Below are 16024 nucleotides of genomic sequence, written 5' to 3' on the forward strand. Positions count from 1 at the left end.
GTCTTTCTATTTTGCGGTACTTTATGTGATGGGCCCACCTGTTCATTTGCACAGAAGCGAGAGCAGAAAAAGGAGCTGGGCCATGTCAATGGACTGGTGGACAAATCTGGGAAACGGACTACATCCCCCAGCAGTGACACTGACTTGTTGGACAGATCAGCTAGCAAAACTGAACTCAAGGCCATTGCCCATGCCCGGATCCTGGAGAGGAGAGCCAGCCGGCCTGGAACGCCCACATCCAACGCCAGCACAGAGACCCCCACCTCTGAGCAGAACGATGTCGACGAAGACATCATTGACGTGGACGAGGAGCCAGTGGCAGCAGAGCCGGACTACGTGCAGCCCCAGCTCAGGCGGCCCTTTGAGCTGCTGATCGCTGCCGCCATGGAGCGGAACCCCACCCAGTTTCAGTTGCCCAATGAACTGACTTGTACCACTGCACTTCCAGGTTAGCCAAACCATCATGTCCGCTGCCCCACCCCAGCCTCCCTGAAGAATTACTGTCCAGCCAAAGGGCAGCACTGCCTATGGGGTCGCTGTCTCAGGTTTGCTGTTCCTGATTCTTCCTGGGGAGATCTTCGAAGCTTTTCAGCGTTTACAGTGCTTGTTCAGTTTTCTATTTTCCACCCTTCCCCTGATCACTTGTTTTAAAAACTAGGTAATACATTCACATGGTTCAAAAATCAAAAAATATAGAAAAGCTTACAATGAAAATTTTTTTTCCCACCTCATTCTGCCATTTGCCTAGTTTCCACCTTCCTATCCCTCACAGATACTTGGTTATGTGTATCTCCTTCTAGACTATCCTGGTGCATATATAAGCAATACAGATATATGCTCATTATTTCCCCCTTAAATAGCATACTTGATATGCTGTTCTGCACCTTGCTTTTTTCACGTAACAGTATGCTCCAGAGATCTTTCCGTATTCATATGGACTTTCCTCCATTTTTCTCAACAGTTGCATGATGGTCCATTATAGAGATGTACCATAATTTAATTTCCTGTTAATGGACATTCAAGTTCCGAATCTTTTGTTTCTATTGATAGTACTTCAACAAATAATTTTGTAAATATATCATTGTATACATGTGACTATGTATCTGTAAGATAAATTCCTAATATTAGAATTACTAGGTCAAATCTATGTGTATATAGTTTTGATAGATATTACCAAATTACCCTTTTTTTTTTTAATCAAGTCATAGCTTCTACTTGATACCAAGAAGCTCTACTAGATCTTATTTTCTTCCAGAGAGAGTGAAATTGGCAGGCTTAAGAAACGTCCTGGTCAGTAGGATACATACGGAATCAAAGCGTTTCTGATTTCTATTAAAATGCAGTGAAACTGTAGTCTTTCCCTCAGCCACTTCCACAGAAAATGCTTTTTGACCATTCGACTTGGCCATTTATATTTCTTTGTATGTCAGTATTCAACCTAGGCTTCTGACCACTTAATGTTTGCAAAACATTTAGCTGTGGTTCTGCCACAGAACAAGTGACTTCTGATCGTGGTTCTGACTATGTCTCAGTCTCCCTTCTAAGGCTTTTTCTCACTTGAAACCAGCCAAGGAGACTTCAGAAAGAGATCCATGTCTATCTAAAACACGCTGTTACTGAGATTTCTTCCTTTCACTTAATATTGTTTCCATATCTCAGACTAGGAACTCTGCACCAGGGAAAGTTCAGCACCACCAATTTGTCTTCTAGGTTCTAGCAAAAGGAGAAGAAAAGAGGAAACCACAGGGAAAAATGTTAAGAAGACACAGCATGAGTTAGATCACAATGGTCTCGTTCCCTTACCGGTCAAAGTCTGCTTCACATGTAACAGGTATCTTTCTTCTGTACCAAGAGCTCTTCCTCATATTCCACAAATGATGTTTTTTCCCTCCCCTCTATCACCTCTTCCAAACCATGTATGTTAAATGTGGATGATCCATATTCTGATGGTATGAGAGCAGACAGACTGAGTGCCCAGAGCCTTGAATGTCTCAAGAAATTCGTGGTACCAAAGTGCTATAAACTGTGTTTATAGAAGCTAGAATGAGAAGAATTGGACTCACACTGAAGCGTGAGATGCGTAGACCAGCTGGCAGGAAGAACTCTGGCCAACAGAGACACGAGTCCCTAGAAACAGCAAATCATTTTTAAATCACGAAAGATGAGTTTAAAAGTAGTACAGGTATCAATGATAGCTCGTATACGTCAGACTGGATGACTCCCAAAAGCCTTTAGGTTGCCCCAATTATAGCTTCTCGTGGTTTCCTTCAAATAGGATCTCAGTGGCAGGAACCATCTGTCAATTACTGAAGATGGACTTCTTGCTTGAATGTGTTAGAGGGCAGGATAGCAGGAGAAAAAAATTATGAAGAAGAAATATTCCATAGCAAAACCCATAGGGAACTAGATAGTAGAGCAGCAGAACTCTGAGCCAGGCGCAAACTATGGCTTCAGTGCATCTTGAGGACCCAAGAAGTTACAAATCATAATTGGCATTTGCTTAAGCGCCCTTCCTGGAACTATATTTACATGAATACATCACAAAATCATTTTCCCAGCACAGCTCTCTCTGGTTGTCAGTTTTTCTGAGTGCTACATCCCGAAGGAAAATTTCTGGCTGTAGTGGAAGATTCTAAAAAGGTTACTAGTGATTTTTTTTTTAATTAATTGCTTTCTTTTAAGGAGTAGAAAGATCAGAGTAGAGTTGGCTGTCTTCCCCTAGTGAGCATTGATCCTTCATGCTCTGACAGACACTTTAGCCATACTCCAAGTAAACATTCACTTCCCTGCAAGACACAGTCCTCTTAGAAGAGAGAAGACTGGAGAGCCTGGTGGTATCCCTTGGCTTCATCCAGCTTCCTAACCGTGAATGTAACTGAATCATTGGGGGGGGAGAAGTGGGTAAATGAAATGTTAGGATTAAGGAGACTGTCCCCAGTGTAGAATTGGTTTCAAGTCTCCCATCTTATCCACAAAAATGGCCTACATCTCTTTTTTTACAGGAGTTGCCGCGTGGCCCCTCTCATCCAGTGTGACTATTGCCCCCTCCTGTTCCACATGGACTGCCTAGAGCCACCGCTCACTGCCATGCCCCTGGGCAGATGGATGTGTCCAAATCACATTGAACATGTGGTGGTAAGCACAGCGGTGTCACTTCAGTCCTCTCCAGGGACAGCTGGGGCGTGCACTGGTTCAGTAGAAAGTGTAGTAAGTAGCTTTGCGCCAGAGTTCACTATCATGTCTCAGATGTGGGTTTCTGCAGACCAGCCTGCTCAGTGACATGCCTCAGCTTTGTATTTTGCCTTTTCTCACAGTGCTCGTTTTAGCTGCACACACAGACTTAACCCTCCAACACTTTGTTGTTCGTGAATAATTTCTTCTGCAGTGAATTAAGCAGTTGATATTACAGCCCAAAAAGAGTGTGGAGTATATTAGATCCAACCTTATGGAAATAAATGCTCTCACAGTTGTTGCTTCCATATATTCTTGCTTCTCATTTTCAGAGGGAACAAACTAAGAGAATTCTAAAATATTTATTCTCGTATCTCAGGAGTTAGCACTGGCAGTTAACTGCCCAGTAATTTCAGAGAATTGTCACAGAGGAACACCTAATCCTAGGCACCAAATGAGGCTTTTTGCTTTCTGGATTTTTTACAACCATCTTGTCATGATAACATAATAGGTGTTGAATAAGTAACTTGTTGATTGAATGAATGATGCTGAGGGTATTACCTCCCAGGAGTCTTGGGTATATTTTCCAGACTGCTTCCTGGGGCTAGAACTATAACTGTAGTTTGCTGTGTCCAAAGGAGGTTTAGGACATTTCCTCATAGGCACTTAGGATAGTCACACACAAGATTGAATGGGAGAGGGCTTCAGGAGCAGCAGCTCCCTTGTACGAGCGGCCTCTCTAAATTAAAAAGGTTATTGCTGCAGACATCGTCTATCAAATGGTAATAACCATGGGATGACTGTTGGCCCTCAACATGAGTGTGCTCCCCACCTCGTACCGAGAGGAACCTCAGTTACAGACTTGCACACATGGAAGGGAAGAGTTGCTTTGCCTTCTCCGGTTGACTAATGCCGCTCAGAAAGTTTTATCTAAGACGAACTAACCTCTCTGAGGCTCATTGTGAGTATCTTGTTTTGCCTTCTGCTGAACCAGGAAAAAAACAAAACAAAACATGAGCTGTCTACCCAAATATGAATCTTAAAGAGCACCTTTTCAGCAGATGAGAAATTATTAATTGGGTAATTTTTTGTTAGCCACTTAATGTTTTTATTTTCTCATTAAGTGTGTGGCAGGGAGCTGCCACACAGACTTTTATGAATTGAAGTGTAAGGGGCCAGAGGGAGAAATGTGGTGTAGTTTCTATATGTTTTCCCCCTTTGGCCTCCGAGAACAGGCCAAGCTTTCCTGCCTCCTATAGAATAAGACTGATATCCAGGTGGCTTCGCTAATGCCCCTAGTGCCGTGGAGTAGGAAGGTGGCAGGGCACACGTGCTTCTGGTGCTCATCCCAGCTGCCAGCTAAACACCTATAGAGGAAACGGTCCTGCTTTCTGTGGTGGGAGAGTCTTGCTAGGAACGGAGTCTGGGTCTCTTGAGGACCACGGCCTGTATCTCCTAAGAAACCGGTGCTCTGTTAGGGTACACTGTTAGAGTGGTCTGAGCTAGACAGGAGACTATCACAGGCTGAATCTGGAAGGGCACTTCTTGGCTAATTCCCTGTTTCCTGTCCCCCTCAAGCCTCTCTAGGTACTAGGAACATAGCAGTTTTCCCGGGCTGGACTGGGCAGGGCTGAGGGAGAAAGTCTCATGCATGTTCCCAGCCCTCTGACAGGAGTGTTGACATAGCAGCCCCTGACAGAAGGAACCCATTGGTCCTATTTAACCTAGAGAATAGTTGGGACAGGGATGCCTTTTGAGGTTCACCGCGAGAATCTGTCTGCTCTGTTCCTAGCTGAACCAGAAGAATATGACGCTGAGTAATCGGTGCCAGGTGTTTGACCGTTTCCAGGACACCATTTCACAGCACGTCGTCAAAGTGGACTTCCTGAACCGAATCCATAAGAAGCACCCTCCCAACCGCCGTGTGCTCCAGTCATTCAAAAGAAGAAGCTTGAAGGTGAGTCACAGCCTGGCGCAGGCAGGTTGGTGGTCTCTGATTGCCTGCTGGGCGTAGACAGGGGGTCATGGTCCCAACTTTACAGATCGGGAGACTGAAGCCCCTGAGACTTGTCTGTGGTGTCTCAACAAGTAACGAATGTGACTATGTTTTAATGCTTGCAGAGGGTGATCAGGACTATGAAGGCCAAACCCCAAAGTAGCCCTTCAAACTGCAAGTCTCTGGTTCTCGGAGGATAAATGCCCTTTAGCCCCTCCCACCAAATTTAGATGTGTTCTGCTGTTACTGCCTCTCACCTGGACCTCATGCCATCTCTTCCTGTTAGATGGCCCCTTTCCCAGAGCTGGCGGGTGAGGCGCAGGTGAGGGTAATTCAGCAGAGGGCCTTGTGGAGAGTGAGGACCCATCCCAGCTAAGGAACTTAATGGGAAAATGTCTAAAGGAGTTAAATCTCTTTTTCCAGGCTGCTGTTAATGTGTCATCGACACTCTTAACTGTGGTCTAATACCTAACATTCGTGTGTACTTGACAGTTGCTCAAGAGTGTCCACAGAGATTGACAGAAACATTTTCTTCGTTGAAAAGCATTTGGTGGTGTGGAGGCTATAATTTCTCATAACCATTCAATCCCCTCATTCATTTAACCTAGAGAACCCAGCACTGTATACTCATACATAAACTGGATGTTTTCCTTTTTTTAAATTAAAGTTTATTGGGTAATTGGGGAGGGGATGGCTGAGGGTAAAGGGGATCGAATATATGGTGATGGAAAGAGAACTGACTCTGGGTGGTGAACACACAATGTGATATATAGATGATGTATTACAGAATTGTACACCTGAAACCTATGTAACTTTACTAACAGTTGTCACCCCAATAAACTTGAATTAATTTAAAAAAATAAATAAATTTTAAAAAGTTTATTGGGGTGACAATTGTTAGTAAAGTTACATAGATTTAAGATACGCAGTTCTGTAACACTACATCATCTATATATTGGATTTTTCTTTTGAAATAACCCCACAGACTTTTTGTCAGTAGAAACCAGCAATTCTCAAATACGGCCACTTGGTGGCAGCCACACTTTAAAATCACACCACTCCCATCACTTCCAGTGGGTGTCAGTACCAGCCAAATGTTAACTGTTAAATTTGGATAACAAACTCTTAACTATGTAAATATTTATACTTCAATGGGAACACCCGTTTTCTAAAATTAAGGTGTTTTCAATTGGGGGTAGAGTATATCAGAGGTGGCATGCTTCATACCTTAGTTAGTTAAGCAGATCTGAAAGAAATCTGGACTGTGTAATTCACCATGTAGATTTGGAAGAGAACCTGGCTGCTGAAGTGAACAGGCCAGGAGGCCTTGATAAAATCCTGTGGTTTCATGATGCTCCCTCCCTTTTTAAATGTTTCCCTATTCTTGGCAAAAACCCAAGGGTACAAGTTGCCTGACAAGCACTTCGTACTTGTACTGTTTGAGTGCAATGAGGACTCAGCACCTGAGCACAGGGTGCAGCTCCAGTTCTGTCCTGGACGTTGGCCTTTATCCTTGAAGAATAACAGTGCAGGCACAATCAGCTAAGAACTTTATAGTTTGTTGGGGATTCCTCCTTCCCCTCCCTACTCCTTCACTCTTCCCCAGGGGGCAACCTTAGACTAGCCTGCCCCTCCATTCCTCCGCTCCCATTCCTGGGTGACTTCAGATAAACTCATGGCACCAGCCACCACTGTTAAGGGTGATGACTCTTAATTCCATATTGCTTGCCTTTCTCCTCATATCCAGATCCATTTCTGCCTGCCCATCCCACAGACACCTCAGTCTCAACCTGCCCAAGACCAAAAGTCTTCTGCCTCCAAATCTGCTCTTCCTCTTGTATTTCCTGTTTCAGTGAATGACAGCGATCTCCACCGAGTCCCTCAAGCCAAAATTCTAGGAACCATTTTCAGCTCTTCTTCCCTTATCCTCCCTAAAAATTTGGTCACCAACTCTGTTGGTTCTGCAAATGTTTTCCACATCTACCAGATGCTTTCTCATCTCTGCCTTATGTGCTGCTCTCCTACCCTATTTCTCACCATGATCTGCCTGGAAGTTCCTTCTCAACTTCCAAGTCTCAGCTCAAATATTGCCTTCCTATAGTCTCCCCAAATTCCAAGCTCCTGTCCCCCAGATAGAAAGAAGCACTCTTCTCTCCGGTTTTTTATAGCTCCTTAGACATGCCGTCATGCTGGGACCCATTAACATTGTACTGTAATGTTTCTGTGTTTCTCCTACTAGATTGTGAGCTCCTTGAGGGCAGGGCTTAAGTTTCAGTCATCTCTGGATTTCTAGGACTTGGCACAGTACCCAGACTCAGGAGGTGCTCAATAAATGTTGGTCGAATGTATGAATGATTCTTTGCTTGTGTGGCTTTTTCATTCTTACATGGTGTGATTCGGAGTGTGTCTTCTGTCTCTGTGCCACAAAGAGATCTTCAGTTGTTTCATGAGCCATGAATGAATGGTTGAAGAAAACTGACCTCGATTGAGTGCTTATCACGAGCCAGGCCTCATGCTGAGCATCTCTTTTTGTGACTGTGACCTCATTTAACTTTTTTTCTCTCAGATATTGCTCACTCACCTCCCAAACTTGACCCTAAGCAGTAAGAGCCTAGGGTACCGCTCTGAAGGCCCATTCAGTGTCAGTCTTCCCCTTTCTAGGCCAAAGAAAAGGCAGCACGCAGTGGTTTCTGGCTTCTTCGGGCCCTAGACCTTAATGAAGAAAAGCAGAGGGTGTGCCTGATGTTCCTGTGCCTTCTCAGGCTAGTGTGTATATGCGTCAGAGTCAGAGATGGTGACACAGAGCATTTGCAGCCCACTGAGCCGCCTTCTCCCCAGAGTGGATGATGGTCCGTTGGGCATCAGCACCACGGACAGAAAAGTGTGGCCAAAGCAGAATCAACTGACATGTTGGCACAATCTCCCTCTCCTTCCTCCTTCTGTCTATCCCAAACAGGTTCCCGATGCTATAAAATCTCAGTACCAGTTTCCACCCCCCCTCATTGCACCCGCGGCCATTCGGGATGGGGAGCTGATCTGCAATGGGATCCCTGAGGAATCACAGATGCACCTTTTGAACTCTGAGCACTTAGCCACGCAGGCAGAGCAGCAAGAGGTGAGTGGAGGCAGGGCTGGGATTCCAATTGTAATCTTCCTATCATCTCAGTGCAGCTGTTATTGGAAATAGCCAGTGTCATTCCCACCCCCGTCTTCTACAACCCCACCCACCCCTACCCTCATTCTCCCCACCCCAAGAGTTGAATATTTCAGGGAGAACCTCTGGCTCAGATTCTGAGGCAAGTGAGAGAACTAGAGTCAACCAGTCTGCTGCTCTCCACAGCCCCCACTGTGCTGTGAGATGAGCAGAGCACTCGTGTAGAAAGAGCTCAGGAGGCCCCCATAGAGGCTGGGTGAGAGAGCTGGACACACAGCAGGTGCTTCCCGAACCTGCTGGCTGAGCGTTGGTCACAAGGTGAGCCTTAAGGACAGAGCCAGACCAGGAATCCCAAGCTCTGCTGACCTGGCTGTTGTCTGATGAGTGTACCAACCAGTCTTGCTTGGGAATGGAAATGGAATGCGCTCAGGAGTCAAGCACATCCTTCCTGGGCATTTGCGATGGGACCTCGGAAACTGTTTATCAGCTCTGCTATCGCCCTGGCCACTGTGGCCGGAAGGACCAGCGGCTCCCAGGCCTCTTACCCTCCTCTCCTCTCCTTCCATTGCAGTGGCTCTGTAGTGTTGTTGCCCTCCAGTGCAGCATATTGAAACATTTATCTGCTAAGCAGATGCCTTCGCATTGGGACTCTGAACAGACAGAGAAGGCTGATATTAAGCCTGTTATTGTGACTGACAGCTCAATCACCACCTCCCTGCAAACAGCTGACAAGGCACCTACACCTTCCCACTATCCCTTGTCCTGCCCCTCAGGGATTAGCACCCAGAATTCCCTGAGCTGCTCTCCACCCCACCAACCCCCAGCCCTAGAGGACATCAGCTGCAGTTCTTGTGCGGAAAAATCCAAGAAAGCCCCCTGTGGGACTGCCAACGGGCCAGTGAACGCAGAGGTGAAAGCCAATGGCCCACACCTCTACAGCAGTCCCACTGATTCCACGGACCCCCGGCGACTTCCAGGCGCCAACACCCCCCTACCAGGCCTCTCACACCGGCAAGGCTGGCCCCGGCCCCTCACGCCACCAGCAGCTGGGGGGCTTCAGAACCACACCGTCGGCATCATTGTGAAGACAGAGAATGCCACTGGCCCCAGCTCTTGCCCCCAGAGGAGTTTGGTTCCTGTCCCAAGCCTGCCCCCTTCCATTCCCAGCTCTTGTGCCAGCATCGAGAACACCAGCACTTTGCAAAGAAAGACTGTCCAATCACAGATAGGACCTCCGTTGACAGATTCAAGGCCACTGGGCTCACCCCCAAATGCCACCCGGGTGCTCACTCCCCCCCAAGCAGCAGGAGACAGTATCTTGGCCACAGGAGCCAACCAACGATTCTGCTCACCAGCGCCATCATCAGGTGAGTGCTGCTCAGCCTCAGGGTGATTTGGAGTAATTTTACGCTCTTCCTGACAAATGAGACTTAAGCTTTAAAAAATACTTCTATCTCTGTGAATATTTCAGAGGATTTTGATCTCTGTATTATTTGTCCTCTTCCCCATTTCTGTGATAAAAGAGATCACATGTTAACTTGTCCCCGTTTTATAGGTGGGACTGCTGAGTCTCTGAAAGCTTAAGTGATTTCTTTAAGGTACCAAGTCAGTGGCAGGCTTGGAAGTGCAGCCTGGCCTAACTTCACCTGCCAGGCCTTGTCTTTTGCCTGTTCTGTTCTGTCACCCTAGAGGAAGGCAGCATGCGCTCCGGAACCACTGGTCAGCCTGAGGTTCTGAGTGATGGCCTCAGTGTTTCATGAGCCACATCAGAGATTGGATCTGCACCTGATCCAGATTCTCAGAGCCAGGTCATTGGAAGGAACTTCCATATCAGAGAAAGGAGGGCTAGAAAGCAACCCTGCCTCCAGAATAGCTACAGAGTGGGATGCCCACAGAGGTTGTTCTGGCCCAAAAGCTTGCCCTTGGGCCACATTCCAAAAGTCAATCCCGTATGTCCATGCTTGCCCTGGGGTGGACCCGCTCTCAGTTCTCTCGTCAGCACTCAGGACCTCGGGGTGCTGACCTCAGCATCTGAACCAGGTTTCAGATGGTGCTGGAACCCCCTGTGGTCTCTCCTGTCTGAACTGAAGCTGACCTCCCTGGTCAGCTGGGAGTCTCGGTAACCAGGTGACTGTGAATTCTCTGTATGGGTGGGCCCTGGTCCCAGGATGGCCCCTTTCTCAGGCTTTTTTCCTGTCTCTGTATATTTGTTATACCAACCTGGATAGATTTTGTACCCTGTGACGCAAACTCAATCGGCAGGAATTATAGAGGCAAGCACTACTTATATATATGAGTAGAGGCAGCAGGAAGGTAGTCATGGCCCAGGGAAGGAAGCTCCCCCACCACGTTCCCCAGAGCAGTGTACTTCACTGGATCTCCGTGCTCTGGAGACTCCTGCGTGCCCGGGTGCATTGTCGTTCCATCTGCCCTTCCTCACCACACGTTTTTAGCTCTAGGAGTTCCAGAGCCTATGGGGTGAGAATCAAGAAGGGAACATCACCTTGGGTCCGAAATCCAGACCTGTCTCGGCAGTGGGGGATTGGACCGGTGGGTTTCCCTCAGGCGACGTAAGTAACAGTCTTCCTGCTCCGTCCCCAGATGGCAAGGTCAGCCCCGGCACGTTATCCATAGGAAGCGCTTTAACCGTACCCTCTTTCCCAGCCAACTCTACTGCCATGGTGGACCTCACCAATTCACTTCGAGCATTTATGGATGTCAATGGAGGTGAGTGAGTTGAGCTGCTGCTCTGCCACCGGCTGCTATGATGAAGGTGCTGTCCCTATGCAGCATTTAGCGCAGTTCAAAAAGGGACAAAAGGAGTGCCTGATCTCAGAGGGCTGGGGGGAAGGGAGGGGCGCCCCTTCCCCTTCCTATCACTGCCTTGTGCATAGACACAGAATCAAAGATGGAGGGAGAGCAGAGCCAAGCTGACCAATAAGAAGAGGACAAAATCACTTTAGGCAGATCACCTGGACTTGCAGAATAAAACCAGGAGTCTCGTTCTCAAAGTCAAGGAGAACCAGGGCAGATCTTGATCCCTGTGAACAGGGTGGTAGAAATCCAAGCCCCGATATCAGACATCCAGGCCCCTCCCCACATGCGGGCAAGTGGTTTATCTTGCCCGACCTTTCTAGGACCACTTGGCCTAAACTCCAGCTACCCTACTGCAGAAGGCATCTGCATAGCTGCAGGGCCTGTCTCTTCACTGCAAATGGCTAGCGAGATGCCCAGCTCCAGATCCTTGTATCACTTTGTACTTTGGGCTCTTGGAGAAAAAGCACTTGGCTGGATTTTAGAAATGCTGAACAGTTTGCTCTGTGACCCTCGCCTACTTCCGCATTCCATTTCCTCCTCAGCTGCTTTTTTAATCTTTCTCTTTGGTTAATAGAAATCGAGATAAATATGCTGGACGAGAAGCTGATCAAGTTTCTGGCCTTGCAGAGAATACATCAGCTTTTCCCCTCCCGGGTCCAAACTTCACCGGGCAGTGTCGGGGCACATCCGCTGGCTTCTGGAGGGCACCACACGGAAGGTGCGCATGCACGCCTGCCACCACACCATCACATCTCCCCTCTGTGTGAACGGCCATCTCCCCTCCATGGAGAATCTCAGCTTTCAATATCTCAGTCCTCCGTGCCTTTCATTGGCTTAATAAAGCACTATGGTTCCTTTTTTGAGAAAACAGGAACAAGATGGCATCCACAGCTTTCAGCTCAGACTCAGGGAAGTCTGCCATAACTTGCATACACATCCACTTGGAGACCCAGAAAGCAGCTACAAGTACCTTGGGTATATGTAGTCTGCTTTCTGCTCAATTACTCAAACGTTCAAGTTAGAAGGGTTTCCCAAAAGATGAGAGAATCACACTTGGGCTAGCCTCCTGGAAATTCTTCCCAAGGGGGTAACTCTGCTTAGGATATCGCTTTGAGCCCTTAAGAGTGTGGTTCCCAGACCGGCAGCATCAGCATCCCCTGAGAACTTGTTGGAAATGCAGAACGAGGCCCCACCTCAGACCTACAGAATCAGAATCTGCGTTTCGACAAGATCTCTGGGCAATTCATATGCACGTGAAAGTGTGAAACCGGGCCCTGTGCCTTCTTTTTTTGCACAGCTTCCCTATATTATAGTATCAGCTAGTACATCCCTGACAAACCAACCAGCAGCCCAGGAGCTTATAGTACTATCACCTTGAAATCTGTGACCATCATCAAAGCTGGTCTCTCTTACACCATGTTGGGAATGCTGTGAGTGGGGAGAAATCCTCACCCTGAAACTGCCCAGTATGAAACGTGAGCTTGGAAGGATTACTCATCCAGAGGGATTGTTTTCTTCAGGTCATGAGCCAAAGGTCCCAGTTCTGTTTATGTTTGAGCCGCAGTTTCTGTTGCGTTGAAATGCCAGGTTCTGATTTTCCGAGTGATCCTATCCTTGTGTTTGTCTTACAGTGCAAAGAAAGGAGGTACAGGCCCGAGCTGTGTTCTACCCTCTCTTAGGGTTGGGAGGAGCTGTGAACATGTGCTATCGAACCCTCTACATCGGGACAGGTGAGCCAGCTGGGAGAGGCGCTGCGTCCGCTCAGCCCTACACACTGACATCCTTACCGTCAGAGGCTAGAAAGGGGCGAGGGAAGCCCTCTCCAGGGCTGACAGGTTAACCCAGTGGATGTCCCCACCAGAGGGACTGAGTCAGCTGCTTGTCTTCCCTGGCTCGGGCCCTTTTGCTTTTATGCCCAGTGTGGTATCAGGAGAGGAGAAACCAGCTCTGACTGCTGCTCAGTAAGACATTTTAAACACTGCAGGAATACCCGAGGAGAAAGCAAATACTTTGTCCCTGGAAAAGTGGTAGGGCTCACACATGCCTGATCTTTATTTAGCCCTCTCTCATACAGAGGGACAGATTAGCCCATAGCCTAGACATTTCCCTTTCTTTCAGATGATACGACTTATAGACCCTGCACCCCATGTTGTGCTCTCAAGGAAATACCCCATCCTTTTCTATAGCTCACTGTTCCCCTCTGGGCAGCAGCCCCGTGTTATAAAGCAGATCAGCTGGCAGGGACAGCTGTTCTTCAGCAAGGGGTTGGGAAAGACATCAGCTTCCGTTCAAAACTACAAGGAGAGGGCCCCGAGCTACCCAACCCTTGAGGTCTCTATTAGTGCCCACCCAGAAGCTAACTCCCTTCTCCCCTTACCTCCCCCACACATACACCTTACACTCCGGTCTCTGCCTGCCTGTTCCTCTCCTCCTGTCACCTTGTAGGAGCTGACATGGACGTGTGCCTTACAAACTATGGTCACTGTAACTACGTGTCCGGGAAACATGCCTGCATATTCTACGATGAGGTGAGGGAACCTGAGGTCTCTCCCAAGCTCAGCGTTTGTGCTTAGCGCCCCCAGGCTGAAGGGAAAGGGGTTGGGGAGCTTCTCCTTTTCTTCTCTCCCTGTCATCCCGGAGGAGAGGAGCCTTGGGAATGGGGCATTCTACCGTGGCTCCCTGCTCCCTAGGGGCAAGGCTGCCATTTCTCCTGAGGTTGGTCACAGGCCAAGCAGGGAAGGGGAGCAGCATAGAAGGAAGCCAAGCCCACTGGGTATGATCTTGCGAGTTTCATCATCTCGTGCCAGTGATTTCAACAGGAGCTAGTGCTTAGGAGGCAGAGGAAAGAAGGGGTAGGAGAGCGGGGTTAGGGGCGCTAGGAAGGAAGGCTTCCCTGAGAACGTGAGTCTTAAGCCCCGGTCGAAAGAAACAGGGAAGTGGGGCGTGATTGGGGAAGAAAGAGAGCTTCCCAGGTAGAGCAGCACGGCCTTCTCCATATGTCCTCTCTCCCCTTAGCCCCAGGCCCCACGCAGCAGACCACACATCTTATCTTCCCTCCTCCTCCTCAGAATACCAAACATTATGAGCTGTTAAACTACAGTGAGCACGGGACAACGGTGGACAATGTGCTGTATTCATGTGACTTCTCTGAGAAGACCCCGCCAACCCCCCCAAGCAGTATTGTTGCCAAAGTGCAGAGTGTCATCAGTAAGTTGGAGCAGAGGCATGTGGCCGCAGAGCCTGCCATTTGGGGCACGTTCTCCAAGGCCCTGGTCAGGGTGGTTCTGGCTTGCTGCCAGTGACATGCTGTCTCTTGCCTTCCCAGTCCTCTTGGCCAGGTTCTTGCTCGTGGGCCTAGGGAAGGCCATGGAGAAGCAAGAGCTGTGCACCCGCCTATGTGTACACTCGTGTTTGGGGACTTCAGACTCCACCAGTCAGTCCCTTCTGAGCGTCCCTCACCCCAGTTATGCAGCAGTTATTATAAAATAGGACGGTGCTTATAAAAAAAATGAATAAAATAAAATAGGGCGGTGCAGGGGCCCAATCCTGGCAAACGGCCCAGATGGGTGGGCTGCTCTCTGTTCCTCTCTAGTGACCATCTCCTTTTTTCCCAGGGCGCCGCCGGCACCAGAAACAGGATGAAGAGCCAAGTGAGGAGGCAGCCATGATGAGCTCCCAGGCCCAGGGCCCGCAGCGGAGACCCTGCAACTGCAAAGCCAGCAGCTCGAGCTTGATTGGGGGCAGTGGGGCCGGCTGGGAAGGCACGGCCTTACTGCACCATGGCAGCTACATCAAGCTGGGCTGCCTGCAGTTTGTCTTCAGCATCACTGAGTTTGCGACCAAACAGCCCAAAGGCGATGCCAGCCTGCTGCAGGATGGGGTCTTGGCTGAGAAGCTCTCTCTCAAGCCCCACCAGGGCCCTGTGCTGCGCTCCAACTCTGTTCCCTAGGACTGGTGGCTACCCCGTCACCCGCCTGTCCACCCAAACCAAGACTCCTGCAATGCAAAAATGTACACAAACCAAGCCCGGGTTTTTTCTATACTCCACCAGAAACCCTTCAACTACAATCTTTGCATGAAATGAAGAAAAACCTTTTGACTGTTTTTTAAAAATCCTTTTTCTTTTATCAAGTTCTAGGGGGCATTTGCACATATATTTGTATTCAACATTTCATGGGAAAGCGGCAGACCCGAGCTGAGGAACAGCGTGGGCAGGGAGGGGAAGGCCAATGGTCTGGACACTTCCTCCAACACAAAACCGTTCCCCCGCCCACCTCCTGCTCCCTCCCCCTCGCCCGCCGTTGTAAAATAATCAGAAACTTGTTCTATTTTGTGGCAGTGACAATAGTTTTATATTAAAAGAAAAAAATACAGTTTTCATACAGCAAAATCTATACAATATCATTGTTTTATTTAATATAAAGATCGCTACCCACCCTCCTTCCATGGTTCCCACCCTCCAAGTTATTTTCCCTTTCTGCAGCGGTTGCACTACAGGTAGCTACTGTGTATTATGGACAAATGAGAAATGAATTCTTTTTCTGGCTGTCCATCTATTTTATTTCAAATAAGGAAAAGTGTATTTGGATTTTGTGTAAATACATCTAGTGATGACATTTTTTCAATGTTTTTAAAAACTGTACAGTACTACATGTGGTAGCGCGTTTTCTTCAAATTGTCTATTGTAGCAAAAACGTTTTTGTCGTAAACCTGTTTTGTCTCCTTTTTTTGTTCTCTTGCCACTTCTCTCCTCTTCCTCCCACCCCTGGCTCCCTCCTCTCCTCCCACACCCACAACTAGTACCAATGTACATAGTAATTGTAATGTTTTAGACTTTACAGAAACTTTCCTGTATTCTGTATATAAAAAAACAAAAATACTTCAAA

The 16024-nt window shown here is 48.0% G+C and overlaps 1 protein-coding gene across 2 annotated transcripts in view; it reads left to right on the plus strand.

Moving 5' to 3' along the window:
- The window catches only part of PHF12 (PHD finger protein 12), a 37761-nt gene extending 21737 nt beyond the window's left edge, over positions 1 to 16024 (plus strand). Inside the window, exons 4-15 of one of the 2 annotated variants that reach the window (XR_012492286.1) lie at positions 55 to 448; positions 1711 to 1831; positions 3003 to 3135; positions 4964 to 5128; positions 8124 to 8282; positions 8893 to 9688; positions 10923 to 11048; positions 11713 to 11856; positions 12770 to 12868; positions 13584 to 13666; positions 14154 to 14345; positions 14753 to 14927. Coding sequence is in view for 1 of the 2 variants with exons in the window: in XM_019739476.2 (XP_019595035.1) it covers positions 55 to 448; positions 1711 to 1831; positions 3003 to 3135; positions 4964 to 5128; positions 8124 to 8282; positions 8893 to 9688; positions 10923 to 11048; positions 11713 to 11856; positions 12770 to 12868; positions 13584 to 13666; positions 14207 to 14345; positions 14753 to 15087 (2694 nt within the window). In the remaining variant the exon portion in view is untranslated. Of the gene's footprint in view, positions 1 to 54; positions 449 to 1710; positions 1832 to 3002; positions 3136 to 4963; positions 5129 to 8123; positions 8283 to 8892; positions 9689 to 10922; positions 11049 to 11712; positions 11857 to 12769; positions 12869 to 13583; positions 13667 to 14153; positions 14346 to 14752 lie in introns of both variants that reach the window. The other variant, XM_019739476.2, reaches the window with a different exon arrangement.

The sequence above is a fragment of the Rhinolophus sinicus genome, linkage group LG15 (assembly GCF_036562045.2).
Source record: "Rhinolophus sinicus isolate RSC01 linkage group LG15, ASM3656204v1, whole genome shotgun sequence".
NCBI classification, from domain to species: domain Eukaryota; kingdom Metazoa; phylum Chordata; class Mammalia; order Chiroptera; family Rhinolophidae; genus Rhinolophus; species Rhinolophus sinicus.